At 43.6% G+C, this 13,970-nt stretch overlaps 1 protein-coding gene across 6 annotated transcripts in view; it reads right to left on the reverse strand.

Annotated features, from left to right (window-relative positions):
• cacna1ea (calcium channel, voltage-dependent, R type, alpha 1E subunit a) overlaps positions 1-13,970 on the reverse strand; it is a 269,169-nt gene that overhangs the window by 221,332 nt on the left and 33,867 nt on the right. For 4 of the 6 annotated variants that reach the window (XM_076985535.1, XM_076985537.1, XM_076985534.1 and 1 more), the window contains one exon: positions 9,568-9,673. The exons of the other annotated variants lie outside the window; for them this stretch is intronic. In XM_076985535.1, coding sequence (XP_076841650.1) covers positions 9,568-9,673 — 106 coding nt within the window. The remainder of the gene's footprint in view (positions 1-9,567; positions 9,674-13,970) is intronic. 6 annotated transcript variants of the gene reach the window in all.

The raw sequence follows: 13,970 nt of genomic DNA on the forward strand, positions 1-13,970 counted from the left end.
TGCTATGGGGGAGCTCACTAGGGTTTATAATGTCGACCAAGGGTCACTCTGTCATTCAGTTGAGAGAACAAAGAAATATGTTCAAGAACAGTGTGCTTATATTAAATCCGATGCGAGCACTGATGACCCAGAGCAGGATGTAAAGGCTGCCTTAACTTCCTCAGCAGCTGCTAACCTCAACTCTGGTGATGATTTCAAGAGACATCACAAGCTACTAAGCCTAAGTGAGACACAACGTCTGTCCGTAAAAGCCACAATGCCAACGGTAACAGCTGCTCATTCAAGGCGGCCGCCAGTGCAATTCACACCGAGAAGTGAAGGAGGTCATGTTGCACCACACCCAGCATCTGAACCAAGGAACCGATGGACGCCCAGGCAAGATACAGGGGATTATAGTTATCCACGGAAAGGAGAACCCAGTGCTGATGCATCAGTGCTGGGAAGGTTCTTAGCTCGCCGTGAGCTACTCACAGCTGGACTCACAAAGTTCAATGACAAACCCGAAAATTACTGGGCTTGGAGGTCCAACTTCTCTAACGCCGTTGAAGATCTGGGTCTGAAACCTAGTGAGGAGCTTGACCTTCTGATTAAATGGCTTGGTCCAGAGTCGACGGATCACGCTAGGAGATTGAGGTCAGTTCGTATCAATGACCCAAGTCAGGCCCTCAGTATGGTCTGGCAGAGATTAGAGGAGGTTTATGGATCACCAGAGGCCATGGAGGCGGCTCTCTTCCACAAGCTTGAACAATTCCCTAAGTTCTCCAATAAAGAACCCAAGCAACTACGAGAGCTAGGCGACCTTCTCCTGGAGATACAGGCAACCAAAGAGGATGGGTTCCTGCCTGCCTTAGCTTACCTGGACACTGCGCGAGGCATTAACCCTATCTTGGAAAAATTGCCGTTTAACCTGCAGGAGAAGTGGATGGTGCACGGTACTAAGTATAAAGAAAAACACCACGCCATCTTCCCACCCTTTTCTGTGTTTGCCGACTTCATTCGTTCAGAAGCAAGGATGAGGAACGATCCGAGCTTTGCTGCAGCAGTGCCCCACAATACGCCACCTAGAGGGGAGAAATACTCACCTAGGTCAGCTAAATCCGTAGCTGTGCATAAAATAGAGGTGGCCAATCACCCCAAGGAGAGCGAGACTAAGGGTTCAGGCAACTTTGATAAAGAGTGTCCCATACATAAAAAGCCCCACCCCCTATCTAAGTGTAGGGCCTTTAGAGCAAAACTGCTGGACGAGCGTAAGGCCTTCCTTAGAGAAAATAGTATTTGCTTCCGTTGTTGTTCTTCAACCTCTCACCAAGCTAAGGACTGCAAGGACATCATCCAGTGCTCTGAATGCAACAGTGACAAGCACATCACAGCCCTTCATGCCGGTCCTGCACCATGGTCGACAAAGCCTGCTAGCGGCTCCTCAGAAGAGCATGGCGGGGAGGAAGAAGGACTTTCTTCCGCTTCAGTCACTACCTCAATCTGCACAGAGGTCTGTGGAGACAGCGCAATTACTAAGTCAGTCTGGTCTACGTATATCCTAAAGACCGACCTGAGGAGAAAAGGAGAGCATATGCCATCCTGGACGACCAGAGTAATAGGTCACTAGCCAGGTCATCATTCTTTGAGATGTTCAACATAGCCAACGACACTTCTCCTTACACACTCAAAACCTGTGCAGGTGTGTCAGAGGCTGCCGGCCGCAGAGCCAGGGGGTTCATCGTGCAGTCGGCTGATGAAAAAAACAGTCTAGCTCTACCTACACTCATTGAGTGTGATCAACTGCCTGACAATAGGGCAGAGATACCTACGCCAGCTGCTGTGATGCACCATTCACACCTGAAGTCCCTCACCTCAAAAATACCTCCTCTTGATCCGGAGGCCGAGATCTTACTCCTTTTAGGAAGAGGATGATCCAGGTGCACAAGGTTCTTGAACAGTGCAATGGCCCCCCAGATGCTCCCTTTGCCCAGCAATTAGCCCTCGGCTGGGTGATAGTAGGGGATGTGTGTATTAACGGCGCGCACGCACCCTCGCCTGTGAATGCCTACAGAACTTATGTTCTTGAGAATGGGCGTCCCAGTGTCCTTTGTCCCTGCCCCAACAAGATCGAAATCAAGGAGAAGCTCAATCTCATTGGCCAGTTTCAGGATCCTTCATTCTCCAATCAACCGTCCCTGCCAAATGACAAAACCCGACTCATGGGGAAGTTCATTTTCTGTCACACAAGAGATGATGAGAAGACGGCCCCATCTATGGAAGATATTGCCTTCCTGACAATTATGGAGAAGGAACTGAAAACAGGGTGATGACAACAGCTGGGAGGCTCCTCTCCCCTTCCGGAGCCCACGCCAGCGTCTGCCAAACAACTGTGAGCAGGCAAGGACTCGTCTTGCTGCAGTTACCAGGACGCTAAGGAAACACTCAGAAAAGAGAGAGCATTTCATTGAGTTCATGAGCAAGCTCTTTGAGAATGGTCATGCTGAAGTAGCACCACCTTCCCCACCAGATGAGGAGTGCTGGTATCTACCGTTCTTTGGAGTATATCATCCTCAGAAGCCTGGGCAGGTGAGGGTGGTATTCGACTCCAGCGCGCAATACCAAGGGGTGTCCCTCAATGATGTCCTTCTTACGGGCCCAAACATGAACAACAGTTTGCTCGGGGTATTGCTACGGTTTAGGAGGGAGCCAGTAGCAGTAACCACTGACATCCAGCAGATGTTCCATTGCTTTGTAGTACGTGAGGACCATCGGAATTTTCTGCGCTTCCTCTGGCATCGTAATAATGACCTGGATGATGATGTCATTGAGTACAGGATACGTGCACATGTCTTTGGAAATAGCCCGTCACGGTCTGTAGCCGCATATGGGCTCTGAAGAGCTGCTGCAGAAGGAGAGAGGGAGTATGGAAAAGAGGCTAGGCTATTCGTTGAGAGGAATTTCTACGTTGATGATGGCCTCCTGTCTGTCTCTTCAGAAGAGGAGGCCATCACTCTTCTTCACAATACTCAATCCATGTTGGCTATCTCCAACCTCCGGCTTCACAGGATCTTATCTAACAGGGTGGGTGTGATGAGAGCTTTCCCTTCTGACGACCTGGCTAAAGGGGTGAAAGACCTGGATCTTAGCATAGATCCCTTTCCCATGCAGAGAAGTTTAGGGGTGAGCTGGGATGTTTCAGATGATGTGTTCACCTTCCGCGTTGCTGATGGAGAAAAGCCATACACAAGACGTGGGGTCCTGTCGACAGTAAACAGTCTGTTCGACCCATTAGGTTTTGCTGCTCCTGTGAGCATTCGAGGAAGATCCATACTGAGAGGGCTTACCACCGAGTCATGCGACTGGGATGCCCCTCTTCCTGAGGAAAGGTACAGGGAATGGAAACTGTGGAGGGACTCTCTGAAGGAACTTGAACAGCTCAAGATCCCGCGTCAATACACCTCCATCTCTCTCCGCCAAGTAAGTAATAAGGCCCTGTGTGTATTCTGTGATGCTTCCACCACTGCTATAGCTGCTGTTGCTTATGTGAGGACAGCCAATACGAGTGGCGATGTGGAAGTTGGGTTCGTGTTTGGCAAGGCCAAGCTCGCTCCACGTCCAGAAACCACAGTCCCAAGGCTCGAGCTGTGTGCTGCGGTCCTGGCTGTAGAGATTGCAGACACACTTGTAGATGAGATGGACACCATCTTCAATGCTGTGACCTTTTACACGGATAGTAAAGTGGTCCTAGGCTACATCCACAATGAATCAAGACGATTCCATGTTTATGTGAGCAATAGGGTGCAGCGAATTAGGAGGTCAACAAGCCCTAATCAATGGAAGTACGTGCCCTCCGGCCAAAACCCTGCTGACCACGGCTCACGAGCAGTCCCTGCAGGCAGTCTAACTCACACCACATGGCTACGCGGACCACCATTCCTGTTGACTAGGGATGTCCCGATCCAGCTTTTTGAACTTCCGATCCGATACCGATATTTATTTGCACTTCCGATCCGATACCGATATCGGCCGATACCGATACCGGCCTATCCGAGCATGTATTAAAGTTTAAAGTTATTTAGCCAACTTACTTTGTTGTGAAACTCATGTTGAAAAGCGTTTTACTCTTGATAACAAGTAGCCAGCTGAATTAGGTGTGTTTGAATAATACACAATGGTTGGTAAGGAGAAACTGACCTGTTTATTTAGCAATTAATAAACTCAAAATAGACAAAATATTAAATAACAAACAGAAATAGCATCAGTAAACCAAGGATTAAAAAGCCACAAGTGCAAATAATATTGTAAATTATATTTAAAAAAAAACACACAACCTGAGTGGAAAATAGTCTATTATTAACATTAACATTAACATTAACATCCATCAGTGCTCTTGAACAAGTGTAAACCAAAGCTTAAAAAAAATCCGTGCACATATCGTAAACTAATTAAAAGCAAAATGCCTTCTACTCCACACTTTGCTGCTCCATCCCCATCTATACACTCCCTTCAATTCAAACGTTTCTGCCAGTGTTAGTTGTGTAGGACCTTTCTTTTTGTCTTCGGTTTTCATTAGAAACTCGTCATGTTGTTTATGGTGGTATTTCGCTAAATGCTTGATTAGATTGGTGGTATTAAAAGTTCTTACAGCTTTACCACAACACTTGACTTTACTGTGGCATATGTTGCACTCTACCTCTTCGTCTTTGTCATCCTTTAAGGTAAAATAATCCCACACAACTGACCGATAACTTCAAATTTACACGGCGGTCCGAGATGCCACGGAGCTAAATTGGGGCAGAAACTACGCTCGTGTGCTGAAGGTGTGCTGGAAAATGCGGACCGGATTTTACTCTCACTAGCAAAAACTGGAATGGATTATCTAAATGGGTGCGCAGGAAAACCGGGATCGGACTTAAAAAAACTGGATCGGGAGTCTGGATCGGCATTTTCTCGTGTCTGCCGATCCGATACCGATACGCATTTTTTGCTAATATCGGCGGCCGATCCGATCCAAATATCGGATCGGGACAACCCTACTGTTGACAGCTAATGAAGTTGAACCAACGTCTAGTTCCTTTGACTTGGTCGACCCTAACTCTGACTCTGACATCCGCCCGCAGATCACTTGTCATTTCAACAGGGTTACCACTAAGCAACTCGGCCCTACACGTTTTGAGAGGTTCTCCAGCTGGCGGTCACTCAATCGAGCAGTTGCTAAACTTGTGCATGTCGCCCTCTCCTTCACACAGGGGAGCAGCTGCAAGGGTTGGCACATGCATGAAGGGCCCAATCCTACAGAAGACTTGGAGGAAGCGAGAAACATCATAATACGGGCGGTCCAACAAGATGCCTTCGCGGAGACTTTGGAATGCATTAGGGGAGGAATAGACATTCCCAAGCAGAGCCCGCAGAGACGCAGGAAGTGGAGAAAGGAGACATGCAATTTGAAAGAAGGGGATGTTATCCTCTTGAAAAATGACCAGTTGCAGAGAAACGACTGGCCCATGGGCATCATCATCGAGACTTTCCCCAGCGCGGACGGGAGGGTAAGGAAGGTGGAGGTCAAGACTTTAAGGGACGGGTCAAGCCAGACCTTTCTGTGGCCAGTCTCTGAGGTCGTCCTACTCCTCTCCCCAGAGACTGATTAGTGTTTGTAGTACCTAAATTCACCTGGAATAAGGTGGCATCTTTTTAGATACCAGGCGGGGAGTGTTCTGGACTGGGTTCATTGTAAAAGTATTCTATGTGTTATTTACCTTTCTTGCCACTAGGTGGCGTTTGAGATTTACGGTAAGCCTGTGACGTATATAGAATGTGACCGTTAGTTTTGTTTTGTTTGTCAGACCAGTTTTGAACACGGAAGATTTAACAGCTTACATATTTGCGCTCATCGTCGTGTGAAATCACTTGTAGAAGCATCGTCTGTCAGTATTTTCATGGATATGATGTGTATATTTCTGCACAGTTTGTAATTTCATTGATGTAACCGTTGTTGATCATTTAGCATCTCGCTATTTCATATGTTAAGCTAGTTAGTATCTTGTTAGGCTAGTTCTAGGCTTTATGCTTGAAGTAGATGTACTAGATATGGTAATAAGTACATATTTTTTGCTGACTGTGTGTCTTATTTTGCTTCTTTATTTTAGTTTACCCCTTTGCACTCTGTTGGTTTGAATAAATTCTCCAAATCTAACTGGTGCGTTGTAGGAGTCATCTGTCTGTCTAATTAAGGAAGGGGAACTCTTTAATGAGGGCAGAACACTTGTATTTTTCAGTTTTTTATTTGATGATCCAAACAAAAATAGCTAAATTAAAAATCGGATTCGGAGCCGAATTTGATTTAGATTTCTTAACTTGACCCATTTGTGTGCCCCGGAAGTTACTGATATGTTTATTCTTTGTGGGCTTCGTTTGTGCGGGAGTGGTCTATATTGGTATAGACAACATGACCGGACTGGAACCACATACTACTTTAATTAAATATTTATTTGAAGGTGGTCAGACGCATGCAGAGATTTCGTGCACATTGCAGCAAATGGGTATCCAGTGATGATGGTCCGGTGTTAATTTGTTGTTGTGTTTTGTAGTGCTCGTTTACTTTAGTCTCTGCCGTGTTTTCTGTGCCTTGTATTACTTCAGCATTCATACTTATATAAACGTGTTTTCCTTTCATAATCGCTGTGGTCCTTTATATTCCTTCGTGAGTGTTTCTGTGAAGTGTGTTCTCGGTATGCCTCGTAAGTCGCGCACTCAACCTGTGTGGGCGCGGTTCACTTAGAGGTAGGGTGACCAGATGTCCTCTTTTTCCTGGACATGTCCTACTTTTGAGACCTAAAAAATGTCCGGGGGGAATTTCAAAATCGTCCGGGATTTTGTTCGACTGCCTCAAACAGAATACATGTACAGTGCAAAAGTGTTTACAAGCGAAAGCACGTGTGTCCACCGGTTCTACGGCGATTAAACGAAAGTGTACGTTTACGGAGGAGTTAAAGAGAAAAAACGTTCGACACACACACACCATCCACCTAAATCATTCACTGATACACCGATGACCCCCACCCAGCACAAAAGGTGTCCTCCTTTTCAGAAACTCTGGTCAACCTACTTAGAAGACTAGCTCCGTTAAAGTATGTGCCAGCCCTTTATCGCGATTGTGTCCAACCCACCACGTTACACAGATATTGGTATATTATTTATTTCAGTAATTCCATTCAAAAGGTGAAACTTGTATATTATACTCATTCGTTGCACGCCGACTGATATATTTAAGAAAATTTGAATATTGTGAAAATTATTATTATTATTATTATTATTATTATGAACTAAAACTGGTCTCTCAGTCTAGTTATGTATGCTACACAGTCATGGGGAAGAAAAACAAGTAGTTATATATTAAGTGCATCCTAAACAACAACCTACAACTCTTATTACAGGTGCTGTTCATAAAATAAGAATATTATGAAAAGCTATTGAAATAAATAGATAAAAACTCACCACCACTATTAGGTAAGAGGTAGAAATACTCATATCTGAGTTGTAGGTTGCTGGTCATCATGGGCTTAATGTAATACAACTTGTTTGGTGCTGTTCTGATGGACCGTTTAAAAGCTATTGAAATTAAAAGATAAAAACTCACCACCACTATTAGGTAAGAGGTAGAAATACCCATATCTGACTTATAGGTTGTTGCTTAGGATTGCGAATAATATATAATAGCTTGTTTTATGATCTTATGATGCACCATTTAAAAGCTATTGACATAATTAGACAAAAACTGACCTCCACAAATTGGTGCAAGGTAGAAATACCCATATAAATGTGCCATATTCTGTCAATTGTGATTTTTTTTTTCACCGCGATCGAAATTTGTCCTCCACAGTTTTTACCCATCTGTGCAGTTAGAACACACACACACTAGTGATTACTAGGGGGCTGTGGTGCACACGTGCCCAGAGTGGTGGGCAGCCCTAGCCCGGCGCCCGGGAAGCAGTTGGGGTTAGGTGCCTTGCTCAAGGGCACCTCAGTCATGGCCTCAAGCCTGGGAATCAAACCCATGACCCTCCGGTCACAAGACCAGTTCCCTACAATCAGGCCATGACTGCCCGTTGTATTACAAGTTGTAATACTAAATAACAACTATATACTTTGTGTAATACAACTTGTTTGGTGGTCTTATGATGGACCATTGAAAAGATATTGAAATTATTGAAGAAAAAAAAAACAGTGTGCAGTGCTCTGGGACCTTTACTACCGCCACTTGCGTCCGTGTTAACCGTGTTAATGTAATATTGTAGACGGTGCCTTAGATGTTGTAGCGGTCACAATAGTACATTTTAAGTAAAATGTTTGTCTTCAACTTAAAATATGTATATTCCTGGCGTAAACAAAGTTGTAGGTATTTATTTTGTTTGCCAGAAATGAGAATTTGCACATTTTGGCACTTATTATTGAAGAAAGAATTCCGAATATGCGAACGTGAAACCAACTTTACCGCAGTCAAACGAAGACCACGAAGAATAAACAACTTCCGGGGCACACAAATGGGTCGAGTTAAAAAATCAAAATCAAGTTCGGCTCCGAATCCGATTTTTAATTTAGCTATTTTTGTTTGGATCATCAAATAAAAAACTGAAAAATACAAGCCTGGTTTGTTTTTTTGTTTTTATATTCAAAACGAAAAACAAAATAATGAATAGTTTTTTGATTTTCCGATTTTGATTTTCAGTTGAATATCAAATGAACGAATGATACACGGATTTACACGGATTCTCAAGATACTGACTTTACCTACAGAAGACATTTTGATCTCAAAAATCAAAATGTTTTCTTTATTTGCGTACATATTTCTTGCGTTTTTAGTTTGTGTTTTAAAAGAGAAACTGAGAAATAATAATATATGATCATTATACCTCTGCTTAAACAACAAATCTAATGGTGGCCAAAGACCTTTGCATAATACACGGACACACCCACACACACAGCATAATTTTAACCCATCCTTTTTGTTTGTGAGGCACCGTTTGTGAGGCACCGAGCAGCAGACAGACAGGGAGTGAGACGGTGTGAGTGCTGTATCAGACAGGGAGTGAGACGGTACGAGTGCTATCAGACATGGAGTGAGACGGTATGAGTGCTGTATCAGACAAGGAGTGAGACGGTACAAGTGCTATCAGACAGGGAGTGAGACTGTATGAGTGCTATCAGACAGGGAGTGAGACTGTATGAGTGCTATCAGACAGGGAGTGAGACAGTTTGAGTGCTATCAGACAGGGAGCCTGTGCTGTGTTAAAGATAAAACAGCTTCCAGAGTTATAACCTTGCAGATATGTGTGTGGGAAGAGGGCCACTCCACAACCATTCAGTTAAAAAATGAATCAGAAGTATTTTAGACACACTCTCACACTCCGGCTGAATGAGACGCCAGTTCAGATGAAGGTAGTTCAGCTGAGGACAAGGACTTAATGCAAACACATGTAATTATCCATCAGCTAACAGGTGTGTAAATGTTCTGAATGTTTGATGTTGATGATGATGATGGTGTGTGTGCATGTGTGTGATGATGATGATGATTGTGTGTGTGTTTCTCACCAGTCTTTTTGACATGGGTGTCTTGTCTTCTCCAGGAAGGTGCTGCTCCAGCGCCAGCACAATGCAGTTAGCAATGATGGTGGTCAGGATCATGTACTCAAATGGAGTGGAGAGGATGTTAAGGAAACAGCCCCACCTACAGAACCAAACACCTACAGAACCAAACACCCACAGAACCAAGCACCTACAAAACATTCACCTACAGAACCAAACACCTACAGAACCAAGCACCTACAGGACAGAACGATATAACCCCAAAAGTCAAGTGAATATTGAAAATTAAATTGACACAATCGTGGTTGTTCAGCCAGTACATCGGATAACCCCGTTTACAGATATGGGAAGGTTACATACACCAATTAACACCCTAAATACTACATGCTCAAATTAAGTACTTGCCTCAAAATACATTTAGTAGTTCAATAATCTATTTGTAAGTCAACATAACTGCTTATGTGGTTTGCAACTTGCAGAAAAAGAGGATAAAAAGAGGAATACAGGGGTGGAGTGAGGAATGAAAAAGAGAATAAAGAGAAAAGGAAGGAGAGAGAAAGAGAAGGAGAGAGAGAAAAGAGAAGGAGAGAGAAAAAGAAAAGGAGAGAGAAAAAGAGAAGGAGACAGAGAGAGGGAAAGAGAAGGAGACAGAGAGAGGGAAAGAGAAGGAGAGGGAAAAAGAAGGAGAGATGGAGGGAAAGAGAAGGAGAGAGAGAGGGAAAGAGAAGGACTTGAAAGATTGCAGGACGGTAAACAGATTAGAGCGACAGACCACCGTAGACGCCCAGAGATAGAAAACTGGTATCCGTGGCAACAAGCTCTAGCCCATTCACCAGGAGTCATCAGTGGCTAAAATGATGTCAGGGCTCCTCCCCTTAGTGCTGTCCCACCGACACCCCACCCACAGCACCACCCCACCTACAGCACAGACACCCCACCCACAGCACCACCACCCCACCTACAGCACCATCACCCCACCCACAGCACCACCACCCCACCCACAGCACCGACAGCCACCCTCAGAACCGACACCCCACCCTCTTATTCTCAAGCACACGGCAACACATTAATGCAGCTCATGCAACTGCAGATGTGAGTCAGTGAGCCCTTTAGTACATACTGCATGTAGTACATACTGTATGTAGTACATATTCAGTGACTGGGAGAATATGGTAAACCCAGGAAGCATCTGAATAAGACACCTACATGGAGATAAATCTACACCTACAGGAGGTGGTCTAACTGTCCATGACTCGGTCTGGAAGCCCAAGCAGAATATCTCAGGTCAGGAGAGAAACCAAGACGGCACTGGAGCGTCACTATGGCTGCAAGTGTAGAAACACAGAAACACAGTGTTCACATGCTGCTATTCTGTCATCTACTACCGCAAAACAAATGTGTGTCATTTAAAAGCTAATGATGAGCTTCTGGGACACGCACAGAAATTCTCACAGCAATGGCTCTTTTCTTTCCTTTCTTCCTCTCCCCTTCTCACTCTATTACTGGAATACAGTGCGTAAAAATAGCAAAAGACCACAATGCATCTGGGTGTGTTTTTCATACTGACTGCAAACATTTCTACAGTGAGGTGAAAATAAAAATGGAAGCTTGAAGGAACAAAACGATACACAGACAAAACTGAACATAACGAGATTTAAAACATTTCACTGATCGATTTGTACAGGAAATGTAAATCTGTAATTACACCAAATTTCCACACATAGCACAGATCTAAACATCAAAGCCCAGATGTAATCATCAGCGCAACATTCCACAAAGGTTTGAAAGAAGTGATGTTTCTCTGACGTCTCTTTAATCACACTTCTCTGTTCCAACTTCTCCTCAACAACTCCTCAACAAAAATAATATCGCAAATATAAGATTAGCATTTTGCATTTTACGTTCCTAATTTGTTTCTGCAATACTTTCCCTCTTTTGCGTTTCTTTCTTTTCTTTGCGTTTCACATTTTATGTTGCTGCTTTTTTTTGCAATACTTTCTCCCTTTTGCGTTTCTTTCTTTTGTTTGCGCGTCACTGCTTTTCTTTGCGTCTCGCATTTTACGTTCATAATTTTTTTTTGCGCTTCTCTCTTTTCTTTGCTCCGGTTTTACCTTCTGTGTGGGGGCCGGGAAAGAGGCGTGGCCAAGAGCGAAAGGCGTGCTGTGAACGTTCAGCGTCAGTTCAGCTTCCTTCCACTCGCTGAACTGAACTGCAGCTGCAGCGCATCTGAAGAGAGAGGTCAGGTGTGTGTGAGGTGGTGGCGCATTTCAGGGCATTGTTTTTATTCGCTCAGGTTTTTAAAAGATCATTTCAAACCGACCTCAGTAAAATGTTAATAATAATAATAATATATATTATTTTAAACGAGGTTTTAAAAGGGCACTTTCGTTGATAAAGGGCAGAGTTGGTGGTGCTTTAGCACCTGATGTCTATGTCTGCACGCATATACCTGTGGTCCAGCTGGGCGACCGTCTGCCATGATACCAGTAACCAAATTGCCGCTGTGTGACGGTTCAACTGATGACGCTGAACGTTCACAGCACGCCTTTTGCTCTTGGCCACGCCTCTTTCCCGGCCCCCACACAGAGGGTAAAACCGGAGCAAAGAAAAGAGAGAAGCGCAAAAAAAAATTATGAACGTAAAATGCGAGACGCAAAGAAAAGCAGTGACGCGCAAACAAAAGAAAGAAACGCAAAAGGGAGAAAGTATTGCAAAAAAAAAGCAGCAACATAAAATGTGAAACGCAAAGAAAAGAAAGAAACGCAAAAGAGGGAAAGTATTGCAGAAACAAATTAGGAACGTAAAATGCAAAATGCTAATCTTATATTTGCGATATTATTTTTTTTCGTCACCATTAAAGACCCTAATTTGACTCCATACAAATTCAGTGTCCCACAAGGTTCAATTATTACTGTACCTTCATGAATCCTTGGACATGGTCATTTGCAAACGTATTTTGACTTTCATTGATTTGCTTATGACAAGCAGTTTTATACTTTTGTCCCCTTTGAATCAGTGTTGCTAGACTGAGCCAGACAGTTGTGCATAATGACGTCGTGTTAAAGACACAAAGGTCTGAATGACCTTCATTCTGCTGAAACACATGTATTGACATTTGGGTATTAGCTAAACAGCCAAAATGTGGTTGCCAGTTTCATCCTAGATCCTTCAAATTTGTCCTGGATCTTTCTGTTTTATCCTAGATTTATCCTTCAGTTAAAGATAAAATAAATCACTTTAAATCTATATAAGCTTCATTTAAGTAATATCTGTTCTGGGGTTGTGTTATGGGTAGTTATTTCAGGAAGTCCTTTCCTCTATACAAGAAGGTTTGAGAGAATAATTGAAAATCAATTATTGAGTGTGAGCTCTGTGGGGAATTTCCCTTCCTGCCCCCCAGCAGGGATCAGAGGGAAACAGCTGCTGCCCCAACCCCCACCCCCCACCCCCACTGCAGTGGAACTCCGTCACTTCATCACCCCTCCATCTCCCCCACCCTCCCCACAGAAGACTAATATTATTCACTAACTCACATTGTTAATATAAGCAATTGAAAGATTAGTTGTGTAAAACTTCAAAAACAACTCTAAACTTTGTCAGTCATATTTAGCACAGACATTTGCCTCCAGTAAATTTCCTCCAGTAATTTCCTCAGACTAAATTAGCAGTTCACTTGCTGAATGTTTCAGAGTAAAATGGATAATCAGACTGACATAAAATATGTTTAACTGTTTAATTTATGAATCTCTCCGGCCCTCAATTCTTCATACAACCAAAACAAACACATATACGGTATACCCCCGAATACAACCCAATATTTAAATACATACAACTCCACATAGCACACATTGCCACACAGCCCTCATACGTCCATACAGCCCAACATCTAAACACAGACTGCCCCTCTCAGCTTATAGCCCAACACCCAAATACACTGCCCCAAAGGCTAAAAGCCCAACACTCACACAGCCTGCCCCCTCAACATACAGCCCAACACGCACAGCCTGCCCCCTCAACATACAGCCCAACACACACAGCCTTCCCCCTTAACATACAACCCAACACACACAGTGTGTCTCCTAGCACCCAAACATAGCCCCTCCCCTTCACCTCCTTCACTTCTGCCAGTTCACACCCCCTACCCAAACGGTCCTTGTTCACTGCTCTATTAAAGGACAATAAACATTTGGCTTTCATAACTGGATTAAATATTGATGTTTCACTTTGAGGTTGAATACAGTATTAATGCTAGAGCTGGACAATATGGGCAAAATCTATATCACGATGTATTAATTTTGGTCAATACGATATAATTCCGATATCGACATGAATATAAAAGCCACAAAAAATTGCCAGGAATGTCCATAACAGATGTCTGTACATACAAATGTCTGAAAAATTAATGTCAA

The sequence above is a fragment of the Brachyhypopomus gauderio genome, unplaced genomic scaffold (assembly GCF_052324685.1).
Source record: "Brachyhypopomus gauderio isolate BG-103 unplaced genomic scaffold, BGAUD_0.2 sc40, whole genome shotgun sequence".
Classification (NCBI taxonomy): Eukaryota; Metazoa; Chordata; class Actinopteri; order Gymnotiformes; family Hypopomidae; genus Brachyhypopomus; species Brachyhypopomus gauderio.